Source organism: Garra rufa, chromosome 25 (assembly GCF_049309525.1).
Source record: "Garra rufa chromosome 25, GarRuf1.0, whole genome shotgun sequence".
Taxonomy (NCBI): domain Eukaryota; kingdom Metazoa; phylum Chordata; class Actinopteri; order Cypriniformes; family Cyprinidae; genus Garra; species Garra rufa.
The window spans coordinates 38254349-38278514 of record NC_133385.1 but is presented as its reverse complement, the minus strand read 5'-3'; the positions used below and the strand labels follow the sequence as shown (position 1 = coordinate 38278514).

General features: G+C 35.9%; 1 protein-coding gene across 1 annotated transcript; it reads right to left on the bottom strand.

The window, feature by feature from the left end:
- Window positions 1-1417: 1417 nt before the first annotated feature.
- frs2b (fibroblast growth factor receptor substrate 2b) lies at window positions 1418-21417 on the bottom strand. Its single transcript, XM_073832292.1, has 7 exons — window positions 21097-21417; window positions 18034-18141; window positions 17463-17551; window positions 12474-12660; window positions 7068-7226; window positions 4777-4946; window positions 1418-2857 (listed from the first exon to the last, which is right to left on the bottom strand). Exons 2-7 carry the CDS (start codon window positions 18062-18064, stop codon window positions 1883-1885), a joined length of 1611 nt encoding a protein of 536 aa, XP_073688393.1. The 5' UTR covers window positions 18065-18141; window positions 21097-21417; the 3' UTR covers window positions 1418-1882.
- Between the last annotated feature and the right edge of the window lie 2749 nt (window positions 21418-24166).

The following is a 24166-nucleotide window of genomic DNA, read 5'->3' as shown; positions in this document are numbered from 1 at the left end:
AGCCATGGATGTCAACCAGATGAGCTCCAGAGACGGATCATCACTAAAGACCTCGCCAACCTAGACGGCCATCGGTACTACACCACAGGAACCTGATGAGTTCTCAACAATCTGACATTGGTACAAACTGCTGGTTTCGTCTGGCCAGAGGAGAACTGGTCCCCCGACTGAGCCTGGTTTCTCCCAAGGTTTTTTTCTCCATTTCTGTCACCTGTGGAGTTTGTTCCTTGCCGCTGTCGCCTCTGGCTTGCTTAGTTGGGGACACTTTCCAGCGATATCGTATACTATTTGAACTGAACTGGATGATGATATCACTGAATTCATTGATGAACTGCCTTTAACTTAAAATTGACTGTTTACAATAATGCGTTACTTACACACTATTGTGCTGTTTAAATAGTGTGCAGTTGCTTTGACACAATCTGAATTGTTGAAAGCGCTATATAAATAAAGGTGACTTTGACTTGAATGGATTAGAAATACATAGAAGGGAAGTTTAATTGAGTCTCAAAGGATTCTGGGTGTTTTGACAGTTGGAGTTTGAATAGTTTTGACTCATTTGAACATTGTCAATGTCTATGGGATTTCCCCCAGTTTATTCGTCATTTTTAGGAAAACCGTAAGTCCGATCATTTAGAAAAGATACAGCAACTGGACTCAGATCAGTCTAAAGATCTGGGCTGAGTTTGGAGTTTGTAGAGTTAAAGCTCTAGGATGAGGAGCAGTCAGAAATGCTAGTCTCAGAATAATAATAACTAAGTTTCTCAAGCCAACTTATTTATTGTAATACATTACTAGTGGGATATCATATAATGATGATGCACATTGTGGTCCAGGAACACTAATCTTATTAACCCAATTTTATCATTACTATGTTGGCTACCTAAATCTCATAAGAACTCCCCAAGAAGAGTTTATGTCATAGTCATAGAAACCATTTAGGATTTTTCTGTCAATGTAAGATTGGATGAAACACTTCTTTTGATGAACAGAACCTCTGATATAATATGCAAGTAGTGTTTTCCATTTTTGTGGATAACTAAGAGGATCTCCATCTGAGGACACTAGAGACATACACTCTTAAAAATAAAGGTGCTTTAAAAGGTTCTTCACAGCGATGCCATAGAAGAGCCATTTTCAGTCAAACCATCTCTTTCTCACCTTTTTATAATCTGCCACAAAGAACCTTTTGTGAAACAGAAAGGTTCTTCAGATGTCAAAGGTTCTTTATGGAACCATTTAGACAAAAAAAGTTCTTCGATTCTTCTTTAGCATCGTGAAGAACCTTTATTTTTAAGAGTGTAACGGACACAAGATGGAAATGCAATCCAGCTCAACAGCAACCAGATAATATCAGGATATAAAAAGCATGTTTATGGCAGGTCACAGTGCAATCTGCTGAACTAAAAACCTCCAATGAAACAAAATAGACTTTTATTGTGCCAGGTATTGAAATCTACTATATGAAGCCAAAAATTCAAAATGTAGTGTGTGAAGTTATCTTTAGATACAGGTTTTAAAACAACTTAGTCACTTGATAAAGGGTAAATAAAGGCAAAAAAGCAAACAAACATATGATCAGTAATACTGATTTGTACCGTACGGAACGGACCTGTGGAATGTTGTCCAACCTTGTTATTAACATAATAAAACAAAAATAAACAGGCACTGAAAAACGAGTGTAAGAAAAGTAGTAGTATATTACCATAGGAATAAAATGAAGGTATATGGCGAGCTCCTCTGTTAATTTTCTCAAGCCAACATGAGACAGAGCGACACTCTTTTAACTACATGAAATCCCTACAAGTGTTACAAAAGGAAACGACTTTTGTGATATTCAGTCCGCCTGCCTTTGGAATCGATTGGCAAAGTTTCAGGAGTGTCACATGGGCAGATCAACACTGTTGTGGCGGGTTTTCCTGGAGGTGCCGTCGTAACGGGGCAGTGCTTTCTGCAGGCTGGACATGGCGGCCGTGCGCTCCACGTCGATGACGGCGTAGAGCTCTGTCCTGCGGGTGGGCGTCTGGGGCAGCGGTGAAGTGGGCGTCTTTGGGGTCTGAGGGTTGCTAGAGTTCTCCGTCTCTGTCTCCACCTCAATGTAGTTCAGTCTGTGAGACTCGAAACAGGGGCGGCGGAAATCGAAGTTAAAGAAGGTCGGCGCGGAGCGGTCCCGCCAGCGGGCCGACTCCACCTTGTTAGCGCTGAGGGGGGCCGTCACGTTCTCGGTGTTGATGTAGTAGTGAGTGGGGTCGGGGCTGTACTGCCGATGGTTGTGGAAACCGTTGATGGGCTGCGACTGAAGCTCCTCCGCATCCTCATCTTCAGAGCCGCCCTTCGGATGCTCTCGCAAAGGAGGTAGGGCGGGGAGGTTCTCATAGTCCAGCAAAGCCGTTCTCCGCTGGGCCGAGTTGTTGATGTTGGCATCGGGAGTGAGAGGCGGCGGTCGAGTCCGGCGGCGAGAGACAGCCGAGAGCGAACCGTTGAAGCTCTCCGAAACGACCGAGACTCCGGGAGAGGTTTCCTCGGATCTGCCGCTGTCGGTCGCATCTGTGTTTTTCGGGTGTGAAACGACACTCCCGTTTGAGTTCTGGGTTGAGCTACTCGCCCCTCCCTCCGCCCCAGCGTACTGCTGTCCTGACAAATTGGCCTCTTTCTGCCTCTGTCTCTGCACAGGAGTTGGGCCCAACACAAAGCGAGCACCTTCAGGCTCCAGCTGCACTCGAGGACCAGGATCAGGGGCCTCTTGAGGAATGGCTTCCTCCCCATCAGCTAATGAGACGTTCAGTTCTGCGGGAACCTCTATAGCACTTGGGCTGTGCTGCTCCAGCAGACCAGTGGTGTTCACATATGTGTGCCCCTGAGGAGACATAAGATGTGCTTTAGTGACTATGGTGACATTACATATATATTAATTTTTCCTATATAGAATTTGCTCCTATGTAGAATTTCAGGATTAATTCAAAACAGAAAGTACTGGTAGTAGGTGCTCTGAGTTTGAACGGTGAGATTCAAAATTTACAGATAATTTACTCACCCCCTTGTCATCCAAGATGTTCATGTCTTTCTTTCTTCAGTCGTAAAGAAATTATGTTTCTTGAGGAAAACATTTGAGGATTTCTCTCCATATAGTGGACTTCTATGGTGCCCCCAAGTTTGAACTTCCAAAATGCAGTTTAAATGCAGCTTTAAATAGCTCTAAATGATCCCAGATGAGGAAGAAGGGTCTTATCTAGCGAAACGATCGGTCAAAATTGACAAATTGACAGTCTATATACTTTTTAACCTCAAATGCTCATCTTATCTCAGCTCTGCGCTGCGCATATGTCTGTGTAAAAAAAACTCCCATCTTGTTTTCTTCTTCAACTTCAAAATCATCCTACATTGCTGTTTTACCTTTCTTTTTTTTTTTTTTGTAAAAGGAATTTGATGATCTTTGCATGTTCACTTTGTAAACACTGTCGGTATTTCAGCAAACGATTTTGAAGTTGGGGAAGAAAATGTGATGGGAGTTTTGACATACCCTATTTGTCTTAAACCGGAAAAAATTGTTCACACAGACATAGGCAAGACAAGTGTTTGAGGGTAGAAAGTACACGAATAGTGAGTTTGTTGACCAATTGTTTCGCTAGATAAGACTCTTCTTCCTCGGCTGGGATCTTTAAAGCCCTTTGAAGCTGCGTTTAAACTGCATTTTGGAAGTTCAAACTCGGGGGCACCATAGAAGTCCACTATATGGAGAGAAATCCTGAAATGTTTTCCTCAAGAAACAATTTCTTATCGACTGAATAAAGAAAGACATAACCATCCTGGATGACAAGGATTTTTGACCAATGCTGATCGAGGTGCTGGGAACATTTGCACCTGGACTGCAGATACACTCAGTAATGTTTTTTTGAAGACATCTTTTCTGCTCATCAAAGCTGCATTTATTTGATTAAAAACTGTAAAATATTATTGCAATTTAAAATAATAGTTTTCTATTTTAATATATTTTAAAACATAATTTATTCCTGTCATGCAAAGCTGAATTTTTAGCATCATTACTTGAGTCTTCAGTGTCACGTGATCCTTCAGAATTCATTCTAAAATGCTGATTTATTATCAATGTTGGAAACAGTTTTGCTCCCTAATATTTTTTGGGGGGAATGTGTGATATATTTTTTAGGATTCTTTGATGAATAAAACATTAAAAAGAACAGCATTTATTTAAATAGAAATCTGAAACAATATACACTACTGTTTCAAAGTTTGGGGTGAGTAATTTTTTTCTTTCTGTCTCTCTTTGAAAGAAATTAATACTTTTATTAAGCAAGGATGTGTTAAATTAAAAAAAAAGTGATAGTACAGACTTATATTGTTATAAAAGAATAAATCCTGTTCTTTTTTAACATTTTATTAATCTAGAGAAACCTAAGAAAAAAATATTACAGGTTCCAAAAAATACTAAGCAGCACAACTGTTCCCAACATTGATTATAAATCAGCATATTAGGATGATTTCTGAAGGATCATGTGACACTGAAGATTGGAATAATGGCTGATGATAAATTCAGCTTTGCACCACAGAAATAAACTCTGTTTTAATGTACATAATGTACAAATGAGAAAATATTTTAAAATGCAATAATATTACTGTTTTTTGTATTTTTAATCAAATAAACACTTCTTTAAAAACATTTAAAAAATCGTAGTGAATCCAAACTTTTGAGTGGCAGTGTATGTGTGAAAACCACCTTAATCACCATTAAGGTTTGAGACTGATTGCATTTTCACTCACCCTCACAGCCTCCTCCGCAGCTAAGAGAGGGTGTGTGGACTCCTCGCCCAATGATGGAAGGCACGTGCTCCCAACAGATGGGTGCCGACTAGAGGGGTGAGAGGACGCATCCCCCAATGAGGGATACCGTAAGCTGCCATTTGGTAAAGTAGGGAGGATGTTGCCAGGAGCTAAAGCAATGAAAAAAAAAAATCTCATCACTCTTTTACAATGATTATGCATTTGAATCACCATAAATGAAAGACAATACCATGACATTCTTTATAATTAAATTTTTTTTTTAAGATTTATTTTTAGGCATTTTTGCCTTTATTTTGATAGAACAGATCAGAATTGACCGAAGGCGAAGTGGGAGAGAGATATGGGGCGGGATCAGGAAATGTCCTTGAGTTGGGATTCGAACACGGGACGCACGGAGCACAACGGTGTGCCGACTTAAATAGTAATTTAAATAAAACTTAAATAATTTTTTACACATTGCTGTAATAACTACATTTTTACATTTACATTTTACACTAATGAGAACTGTTTCAATGTAATTTTTGGAGTGGGGAATATGATCTACATTTGTCTCCATAAGATCATCAAAAGGTCACTAAAGGTTACCATTGCTACTTTGCAATATCTCAGCACTATTGTGAAATGTGACTGGGTTTTTCTATGAAAATGTCAACCTTTTCAGAAATATTGCACTTAAAAACACTTTAAGGTTGCAATTTCTTTATATTTTAAAACGAAACAATACGTTATTTAAACAATTACACCTTCTTGAGCCATCAATGTGGCAATATTAATTTAATTATATCGAATTCCAAGCACCACAAAACTGCTTTATTTTTGAGGGTCAAAAAGTTTTTTCTACCATTTCCAATACAATAATGTATCATAACTTTCAAATATATGATGTGAATGGCATAAAAAATGCTGAATAAATATTAATTAAATATATAATGAAGGTAGTGGTGCTACCATTTACCAAAAATCATTTATTTTGAAATAAAAATCACACTGATGACGTTATTTGATCTCCTTCTTCCTGTTTACTGAAGATCTATGAAGAAAGGTCCATGATAAGTCCACCATCTCTTTTTTTAGTTCAAAAATTTTCTCATTTATTTCCTGATTTCACATGAAGCTGTTAGTTGAACTCACTGGTATGACCTACTTTGTTGTTAGGGAATTGTAAAAACACTTGAATACAAATGGATTAAACCACCTAATTTAGTAAGTATACCATGATTTGATACCATGTGGTTTGATACCTTGCAGTAACCATTTTATAAAATGCATTTTTTCATGAAAATTGTGAGTGGTGTCACATTCCTTAAGGGGAGACACTGCAGGCAAAAACACAGTTTTTTCATTCACTGGTCAAGTTTGAGATTTTGGGCTTTTTGGTTTTTCATAGTGTTTATTCAGGCTAGTGGAAAGAAAACATCCAAAAGACACAGTTAAGTGTTTCTTTTATAGCACTTTATCTATTTGTGTCAATAGATTTCAATTACAACATATATTTTTAAAGGCCATTTTCTCAAAATGAGTTTTTTCTCCTAGACTGAGCCATAAATCTCCACTTCAGCAGCACTTACACACACCACACTTTACATTTTTATTCCTGTCTATATCCTGAAGGTTTTTACAGAGGGATTTGTTCATATAAAATTTGCTTGATTTTATACATTTTATTCCCCCAAAATCTATCGTTTTCTGCCTGTTCTAAGTATTTTCTGAATTATAGGCCCGGTTTCACAGACAGGGCTTAGACTAAACCAGGATTAGGTCATAGTTCAATTAGGACATTTAAGTAATTTTTATAAACATACAGAGACAAAACAAAGGCACTGATATATTTTAAGATCAATCAGTGCAATTTTATTTCAGTTGAAACAGCTCAGACTTACATTTTAGTGTAGGACTAGGCTTAAGCCTTGTCTGTGAAACTGGGGGATAGAGTGACAAAATGAGATTGTCTGTAAAAACATTTGACTCTAATGTGTCAAAAAAAAAAATAATTTGAAACTGACTTTATCCAGTGTTTAGATTTCTGTACTAGAAATGTATGCAAATTAGCACAAATTTGCAATTATCGGAATTAAAATGTTCGCAATTATCAATGTAATCAATCAACTGAGTAAGTAAAATGATACCTATTAGTTAATTTTTTTACCCTATTCACCTGCAGTGTCTCACTTTGAGATAAAAAAATCTTTGTGTATTTATAAGGTTAAAAGGTAATCTAATAACGTGGTCTGAGTTTCTATCTTAGAATCTTATTAGTGTTGATGACGTACTGGTTGGTGTGTGCGGTGTGAGGGGAAGGTCTGGTTCAGCTTGCGCGAGGGTGGGCTCGAACACCGGCTCCTCTACTACGCTGATGCTGTTATTATGCATGATGTCCTGCAGCATGTTGAAGATCTCCTCGGCACGTGAACACTTGAAGGCAAATATCCCTGCAGAACGTGAAAACAAACGGTTAACCAAACCCGCTTGCAGCTCCAACGACAAAAAAATGACCAAAAGTGGACACTAACTATTGCAAACAGTGGCAAATAATAATACTAAAAACAAACAAACATAAATCAATATTCTAGTTAACCGACTACTGATGGACAAACACACACAACAGAAAACATGTAGCATAATTCTGATTCTTATCAGGGAAGCAAAAATGTTTGCTAAACCTGCAAGGGGCTGCAGTGTTGAATCTAATAGTTTGGAGCACATCAAGCTGGACTTACCTGATCAAGCATGCAAACGCTCTCGAGCTCATCCTTTCGAAAGCATGGGTTCAAATGTTAACAGTCGTACATTAATAACTGTTCAAATCACCAAATGGCCTTAAAGCATTAGTAAAAAAAACTACAGAATGTTATGTTGTCTAATACACGCACTAATTGTATTTATTCTGACAGCGCTGCAGGAGCTCCTTATCCAGGGTTCAAAAGTCCAAAGCGCAAATCTGCGTAATGAGATTTATTCATAAATCTGCTGCTGTCAGCAAAAAGTAGTACTGAGGTCTTCTTGTGGGTTTCCGCCAAAATAAAAGTCAACATTCATAAATGTTAGTATTGTAATTTTACTGTTGTTCTGTAAAATAAAAAAGTAGGGCTGCTCGATTTTGGCAAAAATCATAATCACGATTATTTTGGTCAATATTGTAATTATGACAGGGTTATGACAGGGTCCAAAACTTCATATAGTGATTAACTTAAAGATAGCAATACAGCATGTAGGGATGCTCATGTTGACCGTTTAACCGTTAACCGACAGTAAGAATTTTAACCGATTATTACTATCAGTTAAACGGTTTAAAAGGGTTTTTTTCTATTCTTTTTTTTTACGTTTGCTGCATGGTGAAAGAAATAATGCTATTTGTAAGTTATCTGTTTACTCGCGCGCGTGTCGACAGGTGCAGTGTGGCTGTACAGACATATTTCGCTTCACCTTTACTTAGTAAACTGATGTAGTATATGCAACTCAGTGGCAAGTGGCGTTATTGGGTTATCAGAGAGTGAATCCGTGAGTGAATGTATTCAAATTCTGAATGAATTATAGTCTAGAACAGTGTTTCTCAACTGGTGGGTCGGGACCCAAAAGTGGGTCGCGGAGTGTGTGGTCAAAAAAACAACAAAAGTTTAATTTTTTACTTATTTTGCTTATACCGGACTTTTATTTTTAAATGCGCGCGCGACAACCATACCCGTTTGACATGTGAAATTTCATTTAATTATAGCAGCAAGTATGTCGAAACGCAAGTAATATTTCTATAATTTGAAACATTTTGTTAAATGACAGCAATAAAATATTGTTTATTTGTAAGTCTTGGTGATTTTCTTATGATTTATCTGTCAATACTTGTGTATGTTAACAAATAAATACAAATTAATTATAATTCCTAAAATTATATTATAGTTTCTTAAAAATTTGGGTCGCGGCTTGATGACCATGTGAAAATGTGGGTCCCATGGCCAAACCAGTTGAGAACCACTGGTCTAGAAAGTGCGCAATAGGCGCTCCCGTTACAGTCACTGGATATCATCCTAGAGTAGTTCATCGGAATCTAATAAAGTTATTAAAAAGTAATAAAATAACCTTTACACTGCACAATTAATCTCTTATTTATATAATGCCAACACTTTCTTTGTTTTAATAAGAGAGTTCACGAAAGTGTAGAAATCAGCAAAACTGAAACCGGCACTTTGGTTGGTGAGTGGATTGTAACATAGCCTCCTCTGATTGGCCACAGTGATAATCAAATCAACATACATGTCTGTGATTGGCTATTGCTGAACGCTGTAAAACACGCGCTTCTCCACACGCATATGACAGTGGATGGAAGTCCCGAACCGCAAATTGAAAGGGTTTTTGTGATGGTGTTTTTTTTCGCGGATCTAAGAGTTACAGTTTTTCTCAATTGCTAAAACACTATAACCAGTCTTTTGAACTAAAATTTCAAAACTATAACGCCATTTTTGAAAAAGCACACCCATTTCCCTAAACTATAAACACTATTCCCTGCTTTGACACATGAGTTATATTTGGTGAACTGTTACTTCAAAACTCTACACACAAATCCCTACATTTCTCAGTGCTTACACCATGTGCTCATTTAGAAAGCACAAGCATTCAATATTGTTCACTCAAGTCTGCGAAGTTTGAGCTCAATTAGCACACAATTACCCAAGTGGAAACACTAGGAGTCAAAATTTAGCACACACCAATCAGAACCTTCGATGGAGATAAAAGGATAAAAGTTTTTCTCAGTCACTTTGGTGCATTTCTCAGATCAGAAATGAAATATACATTTGTCTGCAGTTTCCTACATTATCAGTTGCTATTGTCATGTTGCTCAAAATGTATTATATACTGTAGTTCTCTGTGCAATAGTCTTACCCCTCAAAACATCAAGTCATTAGCTCATCGTATAAATTACCTAAATGCAAAATTTTTGATCTAGTTGTCCTAAACTGTCAATCATATATTCTACACATTTCTATTAGACTTTTTGTAAATTTGCCATGAATTATTCAAGTGAATCTTGACTTTCACTAATGAAGATAATATAGATCAACCAATGATAAAGCAGTTCTCTGAAATAGATCAAAGGTACATCCCATGAACCTTCCATTGGAAAGCATATAGACAGAGGACAACACAGGAGTTACAAATTCTGACAGTGGACATTCTTATTTTTATTTTCACCTTTGTGCCCATATTTCCTTTTTTTTTTCTGTTTCACAATGACGCTGTGTGCTTTTAGTTTATTTTTTTATTTTTTGTCAGACCACTAGTACAAGTGTAACTGTGAATCCTATCCAGTCTTTTTCAATCAATATCCCACATACAGTAATGTGTAATTTTGAAGAGGAAGAGTAGGAGGTGAAAGAAGAAGAGGAGGAGGAGAAGGAGGACGATGACGACAACAACATGGAAGAGACAGAGGAAGAGCAAGGGCAAGAAGACAAGCAGTCTCATATATTTTAGTTGATGAGTGCCAGGGTTGGATCAGGCATACAAGAGGATTTTACCCCTGCTGCCTGGCCAGGGCTAATTTAGCCTGTGATGCTGAAGAGGTTCTTTGGCCTGTCCCAGACCAAAGACAGGATGCTGGGCAGAATAATTATTTTGTTGTTTTTTGCTGTTTTGTACTGTACTCTACAGTACATTAAATTAAGGAATAAAACACTTGCAAAGGAATAGATTTGTTGTGTTCATCATGTGAAAAGTTTTTTATTTGTATTGTTTTTGTAGTATTGTTTTGAATTTATCTCATCAGTGTGTAAAACTGTGTTGTAGTGTGTTTGTTTTTGAGGATTTGTGTGTCATGTCTGAAAGCAAAGTTTGGTTTTTCAGCAAGATTGAGTTGTTTTGAGTGGAGAGCTTCATTTTGACCTCAATATAGGAAGTTTGGGGAAATGAGTTAGGAGTTGTGGATTTGTGTTTAGAGTTTCGCAAATAAGAGGCATAATTTCAAGAAATGTGTTTAAGCAATTGAGAAAAACTGTAACAGGCAGCGGTCCTGCCTATCTGTACAGCATGTGGACATGTTAAAAACTAGGCACACTGAGGTATTGGCTGGCCTGCTATATATTTTTATGTCCAATGAGAAGAATAAGACCGGTACAGTTCTTCAAAGCGCATAAAAGGATTCAGTGTGTTTTAGTTTTGTCATCTTAATTAGCTAGTTATTTAATTTATACATATTTAGTGTAGGCCTATTTATATTATCCTTTTTTTTTTTCCATTCAGAACCGCTGCTGATGCGTGAAAATTTAAGTATATGTCAATACAGTTTTTGTTGTTGCTCTGTATGCTGCTGTTTGCACGTTAAAATAAAACATTTTCTTGTATTTTTAATGTATCATCACAGATACTCGTGCATTCTATTTTTATTTTAAACTAATTTATTATTCTAATTTTATCAGTTAACGGTTAATGTTCGGATAACGAGCAGCGGTTGTCGGTCAGGAAAATTAACCGAAATGAGCATCCCTAACAGCAAGAAAAAAAAAAAAAAAAAAAAAAAAAAAACAGTGCTTTAAAAAAAATACAGTCTAACAATACTACAGAAATTGAATGTAATTATTTGAATGTAAAATAAAACAGCGTCTTCACTGTAATAGTTAAACATGCTTTGTTTCTTATTAAAACAAATTCAAGAGCAGTAAGTGATTTTTCTGTTTGTATTTTTACATTATTCATATTAGGCACAGAGACGGCAGAAAGAATATTATGTGTTGTAGCTTTAACAGCCACACGGATCCAATATACTGTTACACACGTATTGTCATTCTCAACTGTTTATGATCATTTACGACATAACTGACAGGGGTTTATATGAATAATCACCAAGACCGTTTAGGCGCACACCTTGAGCTAAAAGATAACTTCACATGTCCGTGTTCTGCTCCGTCTCTGAGCGCATACACAGAACAGCATAAGTTTTCTTATGCGCTATTACAAACACAACATCAAAGAAACATTAATAAATCGAGCACGTCCCATTTTATGAAAGTCATGTTACATGATTTTGCTGATTGCATGTGAAATTAGGCTTTTATGGAGGAGTGCAAGCGCACCACTGGTAAGGGGGTGAAATGGGGCACAATAATCGTTTCATCTCCATTACTGCATTTTCATGATCGTTTGAAGCAGAAATCGAAATCGAAACCGAATTTCAATTAATTGCACAGCCCTAATAGTAAAATAATGATAACAATCATTACAACAGCTCTATTAATACATTTATTCTAACATTCTCCTTTGCTCAGCAAGACTGCATTTATTTGTACATTAAAAACACATGCCTGATTCAAGAAGGGGGTCTTAAAAATAGCCAAAAAATATTTTTTTACTAACTTTTAAATTAAATTAAAGTTAAATTGTGGTTTGTTGGCAGGCTATAATGTCTACTAGGATGTTTTCAAATTGTTGTTTTGTAATTGATTTTTTTTCTTTGAAAAGCAAGACAAAACTATAAAAAGCACATTTTGGCTATGTAATTTATGCAATGATGAAAAAAATGGCAAAATACATGGGGAAAAAACTCGAAAAAAACTGATTCGGTAATTGGCCTTCGGACCAGTGTTTAATTTTGTTCAGTTTCAGTCCAGAATTTTCATTTCGGTGCATCCCTAGTGTGTACATTCATTCACGTCGATGTGCAAAAGCGTATGAGATGGAGATTTTAACCTTACCTTGACCTGTCTGGCAGCGACGGCCGCTCTCAAATGAGAAGAGGTTTGAATCGTAGCCATAGCGTCGCAGACACAGGTAAGGCCACTTGACAGCATCACATTTCCGCGTGCGGAGGACCAGCTCATCCTCCGTCAGCTCCATGACACCTGCTCCCAGCTCATTTCCATCATCATCCACGTTCACCACCTGCACACATCAAACAATCCAAACCTGACTCAATACAAATCAAATTAACTCAACTAGGGGTGAGCAATATGACGATTTTTGATTGTGGACGTCTCAGTATGCTTTACATTCACTTACGGGACACTGCACTGATTAGCAATCACAATACGCAGTTAAATAACGTGTGCTGTTCTGGCATGTGCTTCATAAGTGAAGCGTGTGCACTAAAAGCCTGTCAAACTGATTACTGGACTAAGGCTGCGTTTACACTGTAAGTCTTAATGCACAGATCTGATCTTTTCCACATATCCGTTTGTTTGACCCGTCTGTTTACATTCACTTTAGACATGCTTAGTATCCAATATCCGTGTTTACATTAATCTCTAAATTAAAATCATTCCACTGGCTTTCATGACAATGAGCGCAACGACTGACCCTCAAATTCTGGATGGACTTTTGCTTATTCATCTTTTCCAAAGTCTGCAAAAATACCCGACAGCACATAACTGAAACAAACAAAGAAAGCGAAGGCGGCTGTTAATGCTGCCATCATAAGGATGGCGTTAATGCTTTTTCTACATCAGTGTCACAGCTACAGTGGGAAAGACCAATGAGACAGGAGTGCTGGAATCAAGTTGACTCATTTTATGAAAAGGAATGCGTACAAATTTTTTGCGTAAACAAGACTAGCTTCGAGTTTCTATGGACTGGCAGTCTCTGTCATAAGAAAAGTGATCCCAGTGCACAAACGTGTCGCCCCTGCCTTTTGCCACGAGGACCGGCAATCACTTTCAAGCTTAAAAGTGCCATGCGCATTTTACTTTCACGTTCAAAGTAGCGGCAACTCGACGTAAAGCAAGTGTTCGATTTGAACTTTCCCTCTTTTCCTTCGCTTTTAATGCAATTGAAACAACAAAATACAGCGCCAAAATCACTTAGCCTATATATAAATCATATAACTATTATTAACAAAACGATTGCTATAGGCTATGCATAATATAAAATAAATAATTACTTTCAAAGTGTAAACAGGTACAAAACTAAGTAAATACTGTGGCTCCAAATAAGAAACGTACAAAGTTTATTAGCAAAACGAAAAAAAAAAAAGAAGCTTGGAGACCTTGATGTCAAATAAAATAAATTAAAGTAAAAACCTGCAAAAACTGGGAAACCAATGCAGGTGAATAGGGTAAAACTCTGACAGTTTCTTACTTTTCCAGTTGATTGATTACATTGATAATTACAACAACATTTTTTGTATTACAAGTTCTCTAAATGTTTGGTTTAAATATGCAACTGAGGCAATATTTAATGAAATATGTGCTAATTTGCATACATTTCTAGTACAAAAATCTAAACACTGGATAAAGTCAGTTTCAAAATTCTTGTTTAATTTTTTGACACATTAGAATAAAAAAAAATGTACAGAGGGAATTTTACCATTTTTTGGGGAATAAAATGTTTTTGCCTGCAGTGTCTCCCCTTTAACGAATGTTTAAAAAAAAACATTCCAGTATCCCCTTAGATAAACAGCAAACTCAACAGGCTTTTTAAAATCCAAAATATTGCCAAACAGGCGCTTTTGCATTTCGTTTTGAAACTAAATCATCTATCGTCTATTCTTTCTCACCTCTGTCTTCTTGTCAGTCAGCTCGACTCATTCCCCTCAAGTGTTAAATCTGATCAGTGATGCGACTGTTTTTAATTGTACTGTCTGTTCTCTAACTGAACTAAATTATTTTTATTACTATAAAAAAAATCTGGAGAGAGAGAGAGATACTTCAAAATGTGATCAGCTTGTTCTACGCTACCTAGGGTTTCCATCAATGTCGTGGAACAGTTATGTGATCAGATATGCGTGTTTAGACGTAGGTCGGATGTCCAGATATCGGATATGTATCTGATTTAACACCACATTTGGAAACGGCTCAGATTGGATACTAAAAAGTCGGATCTTGTGCGGATTTTTGTGTTTACGTGCGTGCCAGTGTAAACGCAGCCTAAGCTATCTTTGGCGTCTGATTCGCTAATACTGTCAAAAACACACAAGGATTACATATAAACACAATTGGTTATGTCTAAAGTGAAAGTAAACAGTTGACAGAAAAGCAGCTGTATATTAGATGCGTGCAGCTCTTAAAGCGACAGAACTAAACAAGCTGCCGATTGTCATTAAAGAGACAGTTCACCCAAAAAAAAAATTACTCACTCACATGTTGTCCCAAACCTCTATTCATTTTTTTCTTGCGCTGAGCACAAAAGAAGATATTTTGAAGAATGTGGATAACAGTACAGTATCTGGTCCCCACTGGACCCAGCAACTGTTTGGTTACCCACATTCTTCAAAATAAGTTATGTTCAATATGTTTTTTAAAGGTGCCATAGAATGCATTGAGAGAATATTTTAAATTGTTCTCTGATATCTACATAGAAGGTATTTGGCATAGGAAAGGGCAAAAAATCTCCAGAAATGGTTTTACAGGTCCATTTACAACCCTAGGATTTGCCCCTAGAATGAAATGCTCTGTTATTGCCTTATTTGGAAGCTTCGTGAATATTAATGAGCTCTGCTCTGATTGGCTTCACAGAGCTCAATAGCTCGCACATGGATAAAAATATATATTTAATTAGGAGCTCTAGCCGCTTTTAATATGCGGTTTGTTGAATCTGCCGTTTTGAATCGCGGACATTTTAGTCTGATTACTGTGATCGCATGTGCTCTGTGTAAAGTTACAATGCAGAGGGAGTGCTTCTTACCACACAAGTTGAGCAGCTCGTCAGTGATTCTCAAGATCTGTAAATCAGTCGCCATCATCAGGCAGTTATTTCTCTGTTTATGTGGTAAGTGAAATCCTATGAATTAACAGGCTAGCGCTAGCATTAAGCTAACCGTGTCCCTTGAGTGGTTTGCCTTGTTTAACTGATGTGCTGACGTTAGTGATGATTGGGCGATGCAAATATTGGAGGCGTAACTATTAACGATCTCGGGAAAGTTTCGTAATAGTCGGTGTTATGTTGGAATTGACCTATTTTTCGGTGGTCTTTTGCAAACACTAGATTTATATAAGAAGGAGGAAACGATGGTGTTTGAGACTCATGGTATGTCATGTCCATGTACTGAACTGTTATTATTTAACTATGCCAAGGTAAATTCAGTTTTCCATTCTATGCACCTTTAAAAAAATTCATTTTTGGGTGATATTACGCTAATAGAACAAAGCACAAATTAAAATCACTGACTGCTCTTGACTAAAGAACTTCTAATACAGTTGCTTTTGTACAGAGTCAATGTATATTTTATGTATATAGTGTTTTATTTTTATATTTGTTAATTAAATTTCTTGAACGCTACTGATAAATACACCTACTATACCAGAAAGTTAAAGCACTGTTTGTTTTATTTGTATATTATTAGGGATGCACCGAAATGGAAATTCTTGGCCGAAACAGAAAACCGAAAAAGAGGAAACCAAGGCCGAAAACCCGAAAGAATTATGGCAATTATTAGTACCATTGAATTTATAACTATGATTACTATGTGTACTAATCTTACTAAAATCAAGGCATTGCAATTGCATAAATTAATATTAAAGTTATAAAGAATAAACCAATTATATTAATTTAAACAATTATTATCAATCAAGTATTATATTACTTAAATAACATACATATATTTTACAGCCTTTGTTTAAATTGTTAAAATTTTTAAAACATTATCTTGTGGATCCATCAGTTCACATTTACAACTCTATGCGTTTCTCTTCCAGCAGGAGGCGCTGTCATAATGGTACACAAAGCAGCGCAGCATATGACTTTGAAACGTGCAGCGCTCATATTTATTCAATGGATAGCATTTTGAAGTTTCATCGCAATTCTTGTCTTTCAGTCGCCACATTTAAGACCACCTGAAATCATAATTAAGACTTTATTAACCCCTAATAACACTGCAGTCATCAATGAAAATGAAGAGCTTTATTTCAAGAACCGACTTTCAAAAACAAACCTTACACAAAATATGTTTCTTTTTATTTTTTCCCCACCATGTTCAGGGCACAAGAAAAATATTAGGGGGCTTTAATATCAGCATATTAAATATAATCGTCTCTCATTGTATCTGAGAGAAAGCACATTAGATGCTGAAAGAACGGTCAGTTTTTACTTTGTCTGCGTGCAATGCGCCGATCTCTGTTGTCATCACTGGCTGCCCGCACGACAGCAGACACACCCCCTCTTGAAATTTCGGCATTACATGTTTTGCAAATCGCTATCCGTGGGTCTTTCTCTCAGATATACTGAAATACGTCCACACCGTAGACGTGGAGCTTCAGACAGGCACGTGCAGGCCGCGGTTTCTGTTTGCATCAACATACTTGTTTCGGTGATAAAAGTCTTTTTGGCCGAAAACCGAAAATGCCCTTTTGGGCCATTTTCGGCCGAATATTTTCGGTGGCCGAATATTCAGGGCATCCCATAGTGTATTGTAAATATGTAGCCTATCTTTGTTCTTATTTTTGAATAAAAAATAAGAACAAAGATTTAATGACAAAGATTTTTATCTTCGCCCACTTTGGCCTGAACATCTGCCATTCTTTTTATTTTTTATTTTGTTACCTCGTAATGCCTTGGTTTTAAAATAAGGAAATAAGTTTGGCTGTACTGCTTAGACAACTTGCAAAATAGTAAAACCAACATGAGAAAAAATCGTGATAAAATCATGATATGATATTTTTGCCATATCGCCCACCCCTAAACTCAACTAACAAAGGCGACCCACCACCAACAAGATCATCACAATCTAATGCATGCACGCTGAAAAAACTAACCTTAAATTTACTCTGGTGATTGTCAGGGATCGATTCTTTATCTGGACAGCTAAAACAGCTTCCCATGGCTTCTTCAGACCATTTGATACCTAGAGCACAAAGACAAAATTCAACACTGTACAACTGGATGCAAATAACTATACCTTTTTTACATATGCATCTAGTAAACAATAGTTTCAATTTTAAAAATAAAGTTTTCATTTCATTAATGGTCATTGTGACTGATAATAATACTAATAATGTAACAATAAAACCACTATATTCCTGTTACAACTGTAGTGCTCTATTAGATCAGACAGTAATGCTTCACCACACAAGGATGAGTAACCATGTTAATTCCAATGCTTTATCTGTTATAGCTTGTTCGATATTTCCTATTCAAAGTTGTTACGCAAGCATAGAAGTGGGCGTTTACACTATAGTCTGAAATGAGATATGATCCTATAAAATGTTTAAATCAGAAGGCTAAAAACAAAGTAGAAAATGTGCAATTATTCTAAATTATAGAATGGTTTCTGATGTAAAATACAATGCAACACCCCTTAAAAAGGTAAAAAATGACAGTTCTTACCCAGATCCAGCCACCAGGGTTCCTGGTTCATTCCCCAGCCCAAAGCAAACAGTCATTCTCTACATGTAGAAAGGGTTTACAGATATGATAGCGGCGTCTAAAGCAATTCTATAATGTAAAAAAAACAGAACAAAAAAACAAATAAGAAACATTTCATATGAATAGCACTGGCAAAACAAACACGGTTCTTGGGTTTTGTTGGTCAGTGTGTTCGCACTGTTGGAGTTTGTTCAACCAGTGATGTTTTCCAACATTTTAAACCCAACGATCAACTCAAAACTGTTTTAAATGATTTAAAACATGGCCCTAAAAACACATCACATGTTCATCAAAACACTACGTCAACCCAGCATCTTCCTAATACAATAAATCCTTCAGAGGCCAAGTTCGACTGTACATGATGCCTACAAACATCCCTCATCTTAAAGTAATTTTTATGAAAATGAAACATTCCTAGAATATTTTTATAAAGCAATCCTGTTGTCACACTCAAGCATGCATGGCAACTGATTATAAATATATATATTAAAAAAATATAAAAAAAATTTAACAGCCTTTAAAATAGTCCTCTATGAGAAGGTGTGAAAAACAATGTAATTTAAATTAATGCCTTGTTCTTCCAGGTTTACCTTCACAATTACAATGTTACAAAAAATTGAGTGAGCATTACAGTCATTATTTTAGTTAAAAATTAATGGTACAGACTGGTGTGTATATTCATTTTAACTAGGGATGTAACGATATTTCGTGGTACGATATTTCGCGATACAAAAATGTTACGATATGTATCGTAGAGTGATGACGATACATTTACGATATGACGACAGTCTATTCCTATTGGTTGAGCTGCCGACGGTTCCTACTCTGCTACAGCTGCTTGTGCTTGCAGAATCAGATGCAGAAATCATTTGAACTGGATATTAGTAGAGCAACATGAGTTCGGCTGAAATTGAAATTAAAGGTACTCCGTCTTCACGTCCGACAGCATTTTGGTTTTACAGTCACGCGACAGTACGACGGTAGAAAAAAAAATTACAAACAAAACATTATTACAGTCACGATGCATGTTAACACGGAGTGGGAAATGAAAAGTTTCGTGCTTCAGACTCACCCGCTTTTCGAGTCACACATTGGAACAAACATATTAAAGCTTTTATGGCTCTTAGCGACAGGAACCTCCGAAGATGTATTGTAATCGTTTTATAAGCAGCAGCCACGATTTAAGCAGTTACCGCACAGATTATTAACAACCAAAAGAACATTTCACTGAGCGCATGTCAGAGTGTTGAAAATATGATCAAGATAATTTAAAATAGCCTATAATGTAGATGTATGATGATCCATAAAATACGGAGAAAGGCTATAAATAAAGGTGAAAAAAAATCCAGAAAATGCGTGTAGACTGTGTCTGATATGAAAACTACGCTAGTCATTGTCCCATAAAATGACAAATAGCAAATAACACAGTATTTTCATTAAGTTTCATTTATTTTCTTTTTGTAAAGTAAAATGAGACCTTGTTGTTTGCAACTACGTCTACCCCGAGACCGCGCGTCGCGAACACCAGCTCGACCGCAAAACACTTTCACTATGAAAGAAAGCTGCAGCCGCGCAGCGAGTCCACCGCTTTACGCGTCCCATGTGAAAGGGCTTTTAAACTGTCTTCAGACAGAGCGTGAACACAAGAACGGGACCGTTTGAGAGCAGCGTCAGCGTGTACCGGATTGAGTCCAAAGAGCAAATACCCGTGCCTGTCACCCGCACTGTACCTGACAGATAAACATTATTCCACCCGTTACGTCAATTTTAGCGGGTCACCCGTCGGGTAGGACTCTGTTTCGCACACACATAGAATCTTGCATCGCTAGCAGGTTTAAAGAATTCGACATCTTGACAATTTTATCACTATCATGTTACATTTAAAAAAAAAAAAAATAATTCAGTGACAGACAGAACTATTCAGTTGTTAATTTTAATACAGAAGGTTTTTATTAAACCTTAAAATGTGACCTTGTATGTAAAACTAAGAATGCTATAGAAATTTGTTTATTTTTTTAAAATAAATCTGTTGTTTGATTTTCAGTTTCATGTTTTAATTTTTGTTCAAAATATCGTGATACGTATCGTATCGTGAAGCCAATATCGGGATACGTACCGTATCGTGACCTAGGCATATCGTTACACCCCTAACAGACCCACACCACACTGTATCATAGAAATAAAAAGTCATTTCACATAACCATGTTCCCTATATAGAAATGAAATATTTGTATGTAAAGTATGATTGCATTTCTGTTACTCAAACATGGCCTGCAGTTCCCAGACAATTCATGAACTGACCAAATGTATATCTTGAATGCAATCTAAGTCACTTCGGATAACCACATGCATAAACTTGGTTTTCAAGAAATGTACATTGCATTTTTAAGAAAAGTTTTCATTTAATGACTTATGCATTATAACATATTTCCCTTAAACCTTAGACATTTGAGTGCACACACCTTTATCATTATTTACAAACAAACGTTTTTAAATATATATATACATATACATATATATATATATATATATATATATATGCAACCTGAACTATTTTTTTCTTGCCTTGTCATAAAAATGATATTTAATCGACTCTGACACACAGGCATTAGGGGCCACAGGGGTCTTCTATGTATGACATATATTCCTGTTTGTGTTTTGCATGTTGGTCACACCAAATAACCTTCATTAGGCAAACGAAGTGTTTTTAAATATTAACAAGAGTGATAAAGCAAACTGTTTATTTAAGATGGGATGGTTTTAAATGAGTACATTAACTCATCTACATCGAAACATCTATCAAATGACAAGACTCAACCTGAAAACAAACTAGAATTGATTGTTACTCAATCAAATCCTAGTAAACCAATTAAAGTAACAAATAAAGTTTGTACTCGCACTTTTTTGTTGTTCATTTCACACAGCAGTTTGACTCCTAAATTCTGGATTAACGTAACCCAGCTAACATATACAGATGATAAAATTAGTTTAGCTGTTAAATAGATAAGAGAAAAAAATACTTACGACAAGCTTTTGAATAAGTCAGGATGAGTATTTTTTCATCGCTTAATATTCCACATATTATCACGCGTTTATAAGTTAACTTTCTGAAAAGTAAGAATCATTAGCCGAACTAGCACAGGTCCGCCCGAGCGCCAAAATAATCTACCCTCTTTCACTTAGTAACCGAACATTAACTACATAAAGCGCGTTTAACTGACCGCCGTAGCGCATTATGGTGTAAAGTAAAAGTTCACATTAAAGAGTAACTTCGGAATTAAAGTTATTTGCTCATTTATTTCGTTGCTATCTAGGGCCGCTACAAACCAGTGTGTGCTAGCGTTAGCATTTAGCTAGGGGGTCCTGCGCATGCGCGAGTGTTAGTCATTTTACGTGGGTTGCATTGGGCGAGTGTTTGCGGCTCTGCTGCGCGGAATGGGTGGTCTGTCTGAACTCTGAAGTGGCCCAGAAACTATCCTGGCATTATTGGATGTTTCTTAAACTATGGCCAGTTTAAGCCCTGTGGACTTTTAGGTAACAAACTCTTTTAAACACACTTTCTTACCGCCACTAGTTCAGTTTCAGACAAATTAATTTAAATAGGCGAATGCCCAACAGATAAACTGTACATTCAGGGAAATTCTGTAATTTTATTGAAACGACATTTTTAATGTACACCATTTATCAAGTTATAGAATAGCATTATGTGGTGAAAAACGAATATGTTGCCTATAAATACACACAATTAGGAAATATTTTCGTTTTTGCTGAATTTAACAGAATTACAGCTCTGCTGGAAGTTATGCATAATAAAAATATCCATAAGTAATATTTACCTTGATATTTCTTTGTTTTCTTCAAACATCACACAGCTATCACTGTAGTCTTCAAGTACAATTTGGTGGAGAACTTAATTATCTTTAAATATAGTAAACACTTGCGATCTAAAAAGCAGTACAGTGTATCTGTACATATTTATTTTGCATATTAATGTGCTGTTGGGAATAATAAGTAAAAATAGGAGTAATAATTGGCCAGATTTTCATAATAAAAATAATGATAAAATAATAATAAAAAAAATGTGCCTTTTTAGACCTACACTCTATTCATTGACTTAAAAAAAACACTAGCTTCTCTGTTCTTGTTGTATTCTATCTATCTATTTTTAGGCCTCTAACACTAGCTTGCTTTTTCTTTTTTTATTCTATCTATTTTCTAAATGACTAAATGAGACTTGTCATAGCACTTGCATGTTATTGCTCTTTTGTTGATTTTGATTGCTTCCATTGTCCTCTTTTGTAAGTCGCTTTTGCATAAAAGCGTCTGCTAAATGTCTAAATGTAAATGTAAATAATAATATTTCATAAGAATACTGATACATGCTTTTTTTCTAATTAAATTGTTTTGTCTTTCAAAATGCATAATAAACATGCTTTTAGTTTTGCTGTCCTCTACAGTGGACGTGTATGAATTTATGTCCTGTTTCATAACAGGAAGTCATATTTTAATTTAAAACCCTATAACAGTTTCCTGAGATATTGATTTATGACAAACAATTTGAAAATGAATCAGATTTAAATTATAATTATAATATTATCATATTTCCATTAGGATGCAATTTTATTACCAAATTATTGTCAGACATATTTAAAAACCAAGGCGAGGGAGTGGTCACAGTGAAATATCCAAGCATTTGGTATCTCTGAAAAGCCCTGAATGTGCTCTTTATAGGACATCCAGATCCTTACAACTGTGACATGTGAGTTCTCAGAGAAATTCACTAAAATATAATGTCATCTACAGAGGCAAAAACTTCATAGCTTGGTTTCAGGAGGTTAAAACCGGTTAAAACAAACCTTAAAAACTAGTATTTAATATTTAGTATTTGAGGAAAGTATTCATTTATTTCAAAAAAAGTTTGTGTGTGTGTGTGTGCATGTGTGTGTGTGTGTGTGTGTGTGTGTTTAATAACATTGGGTTCATAACATCTGCCTGTGTGTGGCATTTATAGGATTTGAAAACATGTGCTATGGGATTTGAAAACAAGGGTTAATATGTGTTCATTATCCAAAAGAGGCACAGTCTCTGTTGTATAGAATTTGAAAAATTCTCTGTTGTATAAAATCAGTAAGCCACCTTTGCAAGAAGCAAATTTGATCAAATCAAATAAAAATGACATGATATGAAAAATGCAGCCTGTATCTCCAAATGAGAGGTCAGAAACAGATCATGTGTTGTCCAATATATAAAAACTGTTTAGCAGTTTTTGCAGTGCTACATTACATTTTTATTTTATCTCATGCACATTAAATATGGTAAACAGAAGAGAATTAATATAATTAGTCACAAATAATTATTTATCAATATCTGCTGAGGAAAAAAAACTCTAAATGCCCCAATTATACAATTAAAAGATTAATTATCCTTTTAGACAGTGACGTTGACTCAACAAGAGTGGCCTTTCAAAATGTTAATGTTGTATGTTTTAATTCTATGAGTCTTCTCATTAATTCAACACATGCATCGCATGCAATGCATCACATCTTGCTCTTCAAAGGGATAGTTCACCCAAAAATGAAAATTCTCCCATCATTTACTAAACCTCTGTCATCCCAGATGTTTATAACTTTCTTTCTTCAGACAACAAGCTTCAACACAAGATTTTTAGTCTAAATAATCCAAGGGGACAGGACCACTTCAGAAACCACACAAAGTGAACACAACGGTCAAGTTTAATATATTAGCATTTGTATTCTTCTTACATATGCCTATCGTTTCACTTAAGAAGACCCTGATTGATTAACAGGGATTGCATGAGTAACTGTCTGTCATATTCATTTGTGTGTAGTTTTTGAAGTGTAATTTTTGGATGCCCTATATACAGGTATGTGCCAAAAAAATTTAATATCGGGGGAAAGTCCATTTATTTCAATAATTTGTTTAAAAAAGTGAAACTTGTATGTTATATTAGTTCACTACACTCAAAGTGAAATATTTCAAGCCTTTATTTGTTTCAATTTTTATGATTATGGATTAAAGAATAAAAAAAAAATAAAAAATCCAGTATTTCACAAAATTAGAATATCATGACAAA

Excerpts from the sequence above, each read along its gene's own strand:
- frs2b (XM_073832292.1), bottom strand. The coding sequence starts at position 18,064 with ATGAACCAGGAACCCTGGTGGCTGGATCTGG. Across the intron at positions 7,227-12,473 it reads TCGCTGCCAGACAGGTCAAG|GGATATTTGCCTTCAAGTGT; the intron begins GTAAGGTTAAAA and ends CACGTTCTGCAG. Across the intron at positions 2,858-4,776 it reads CTGCGGAGGAGGCTGTGAGG|GGGCACACATATGTGAACAC; the intron begins GTGAGTGAAAAT and ends ATGTCTCCTCAG.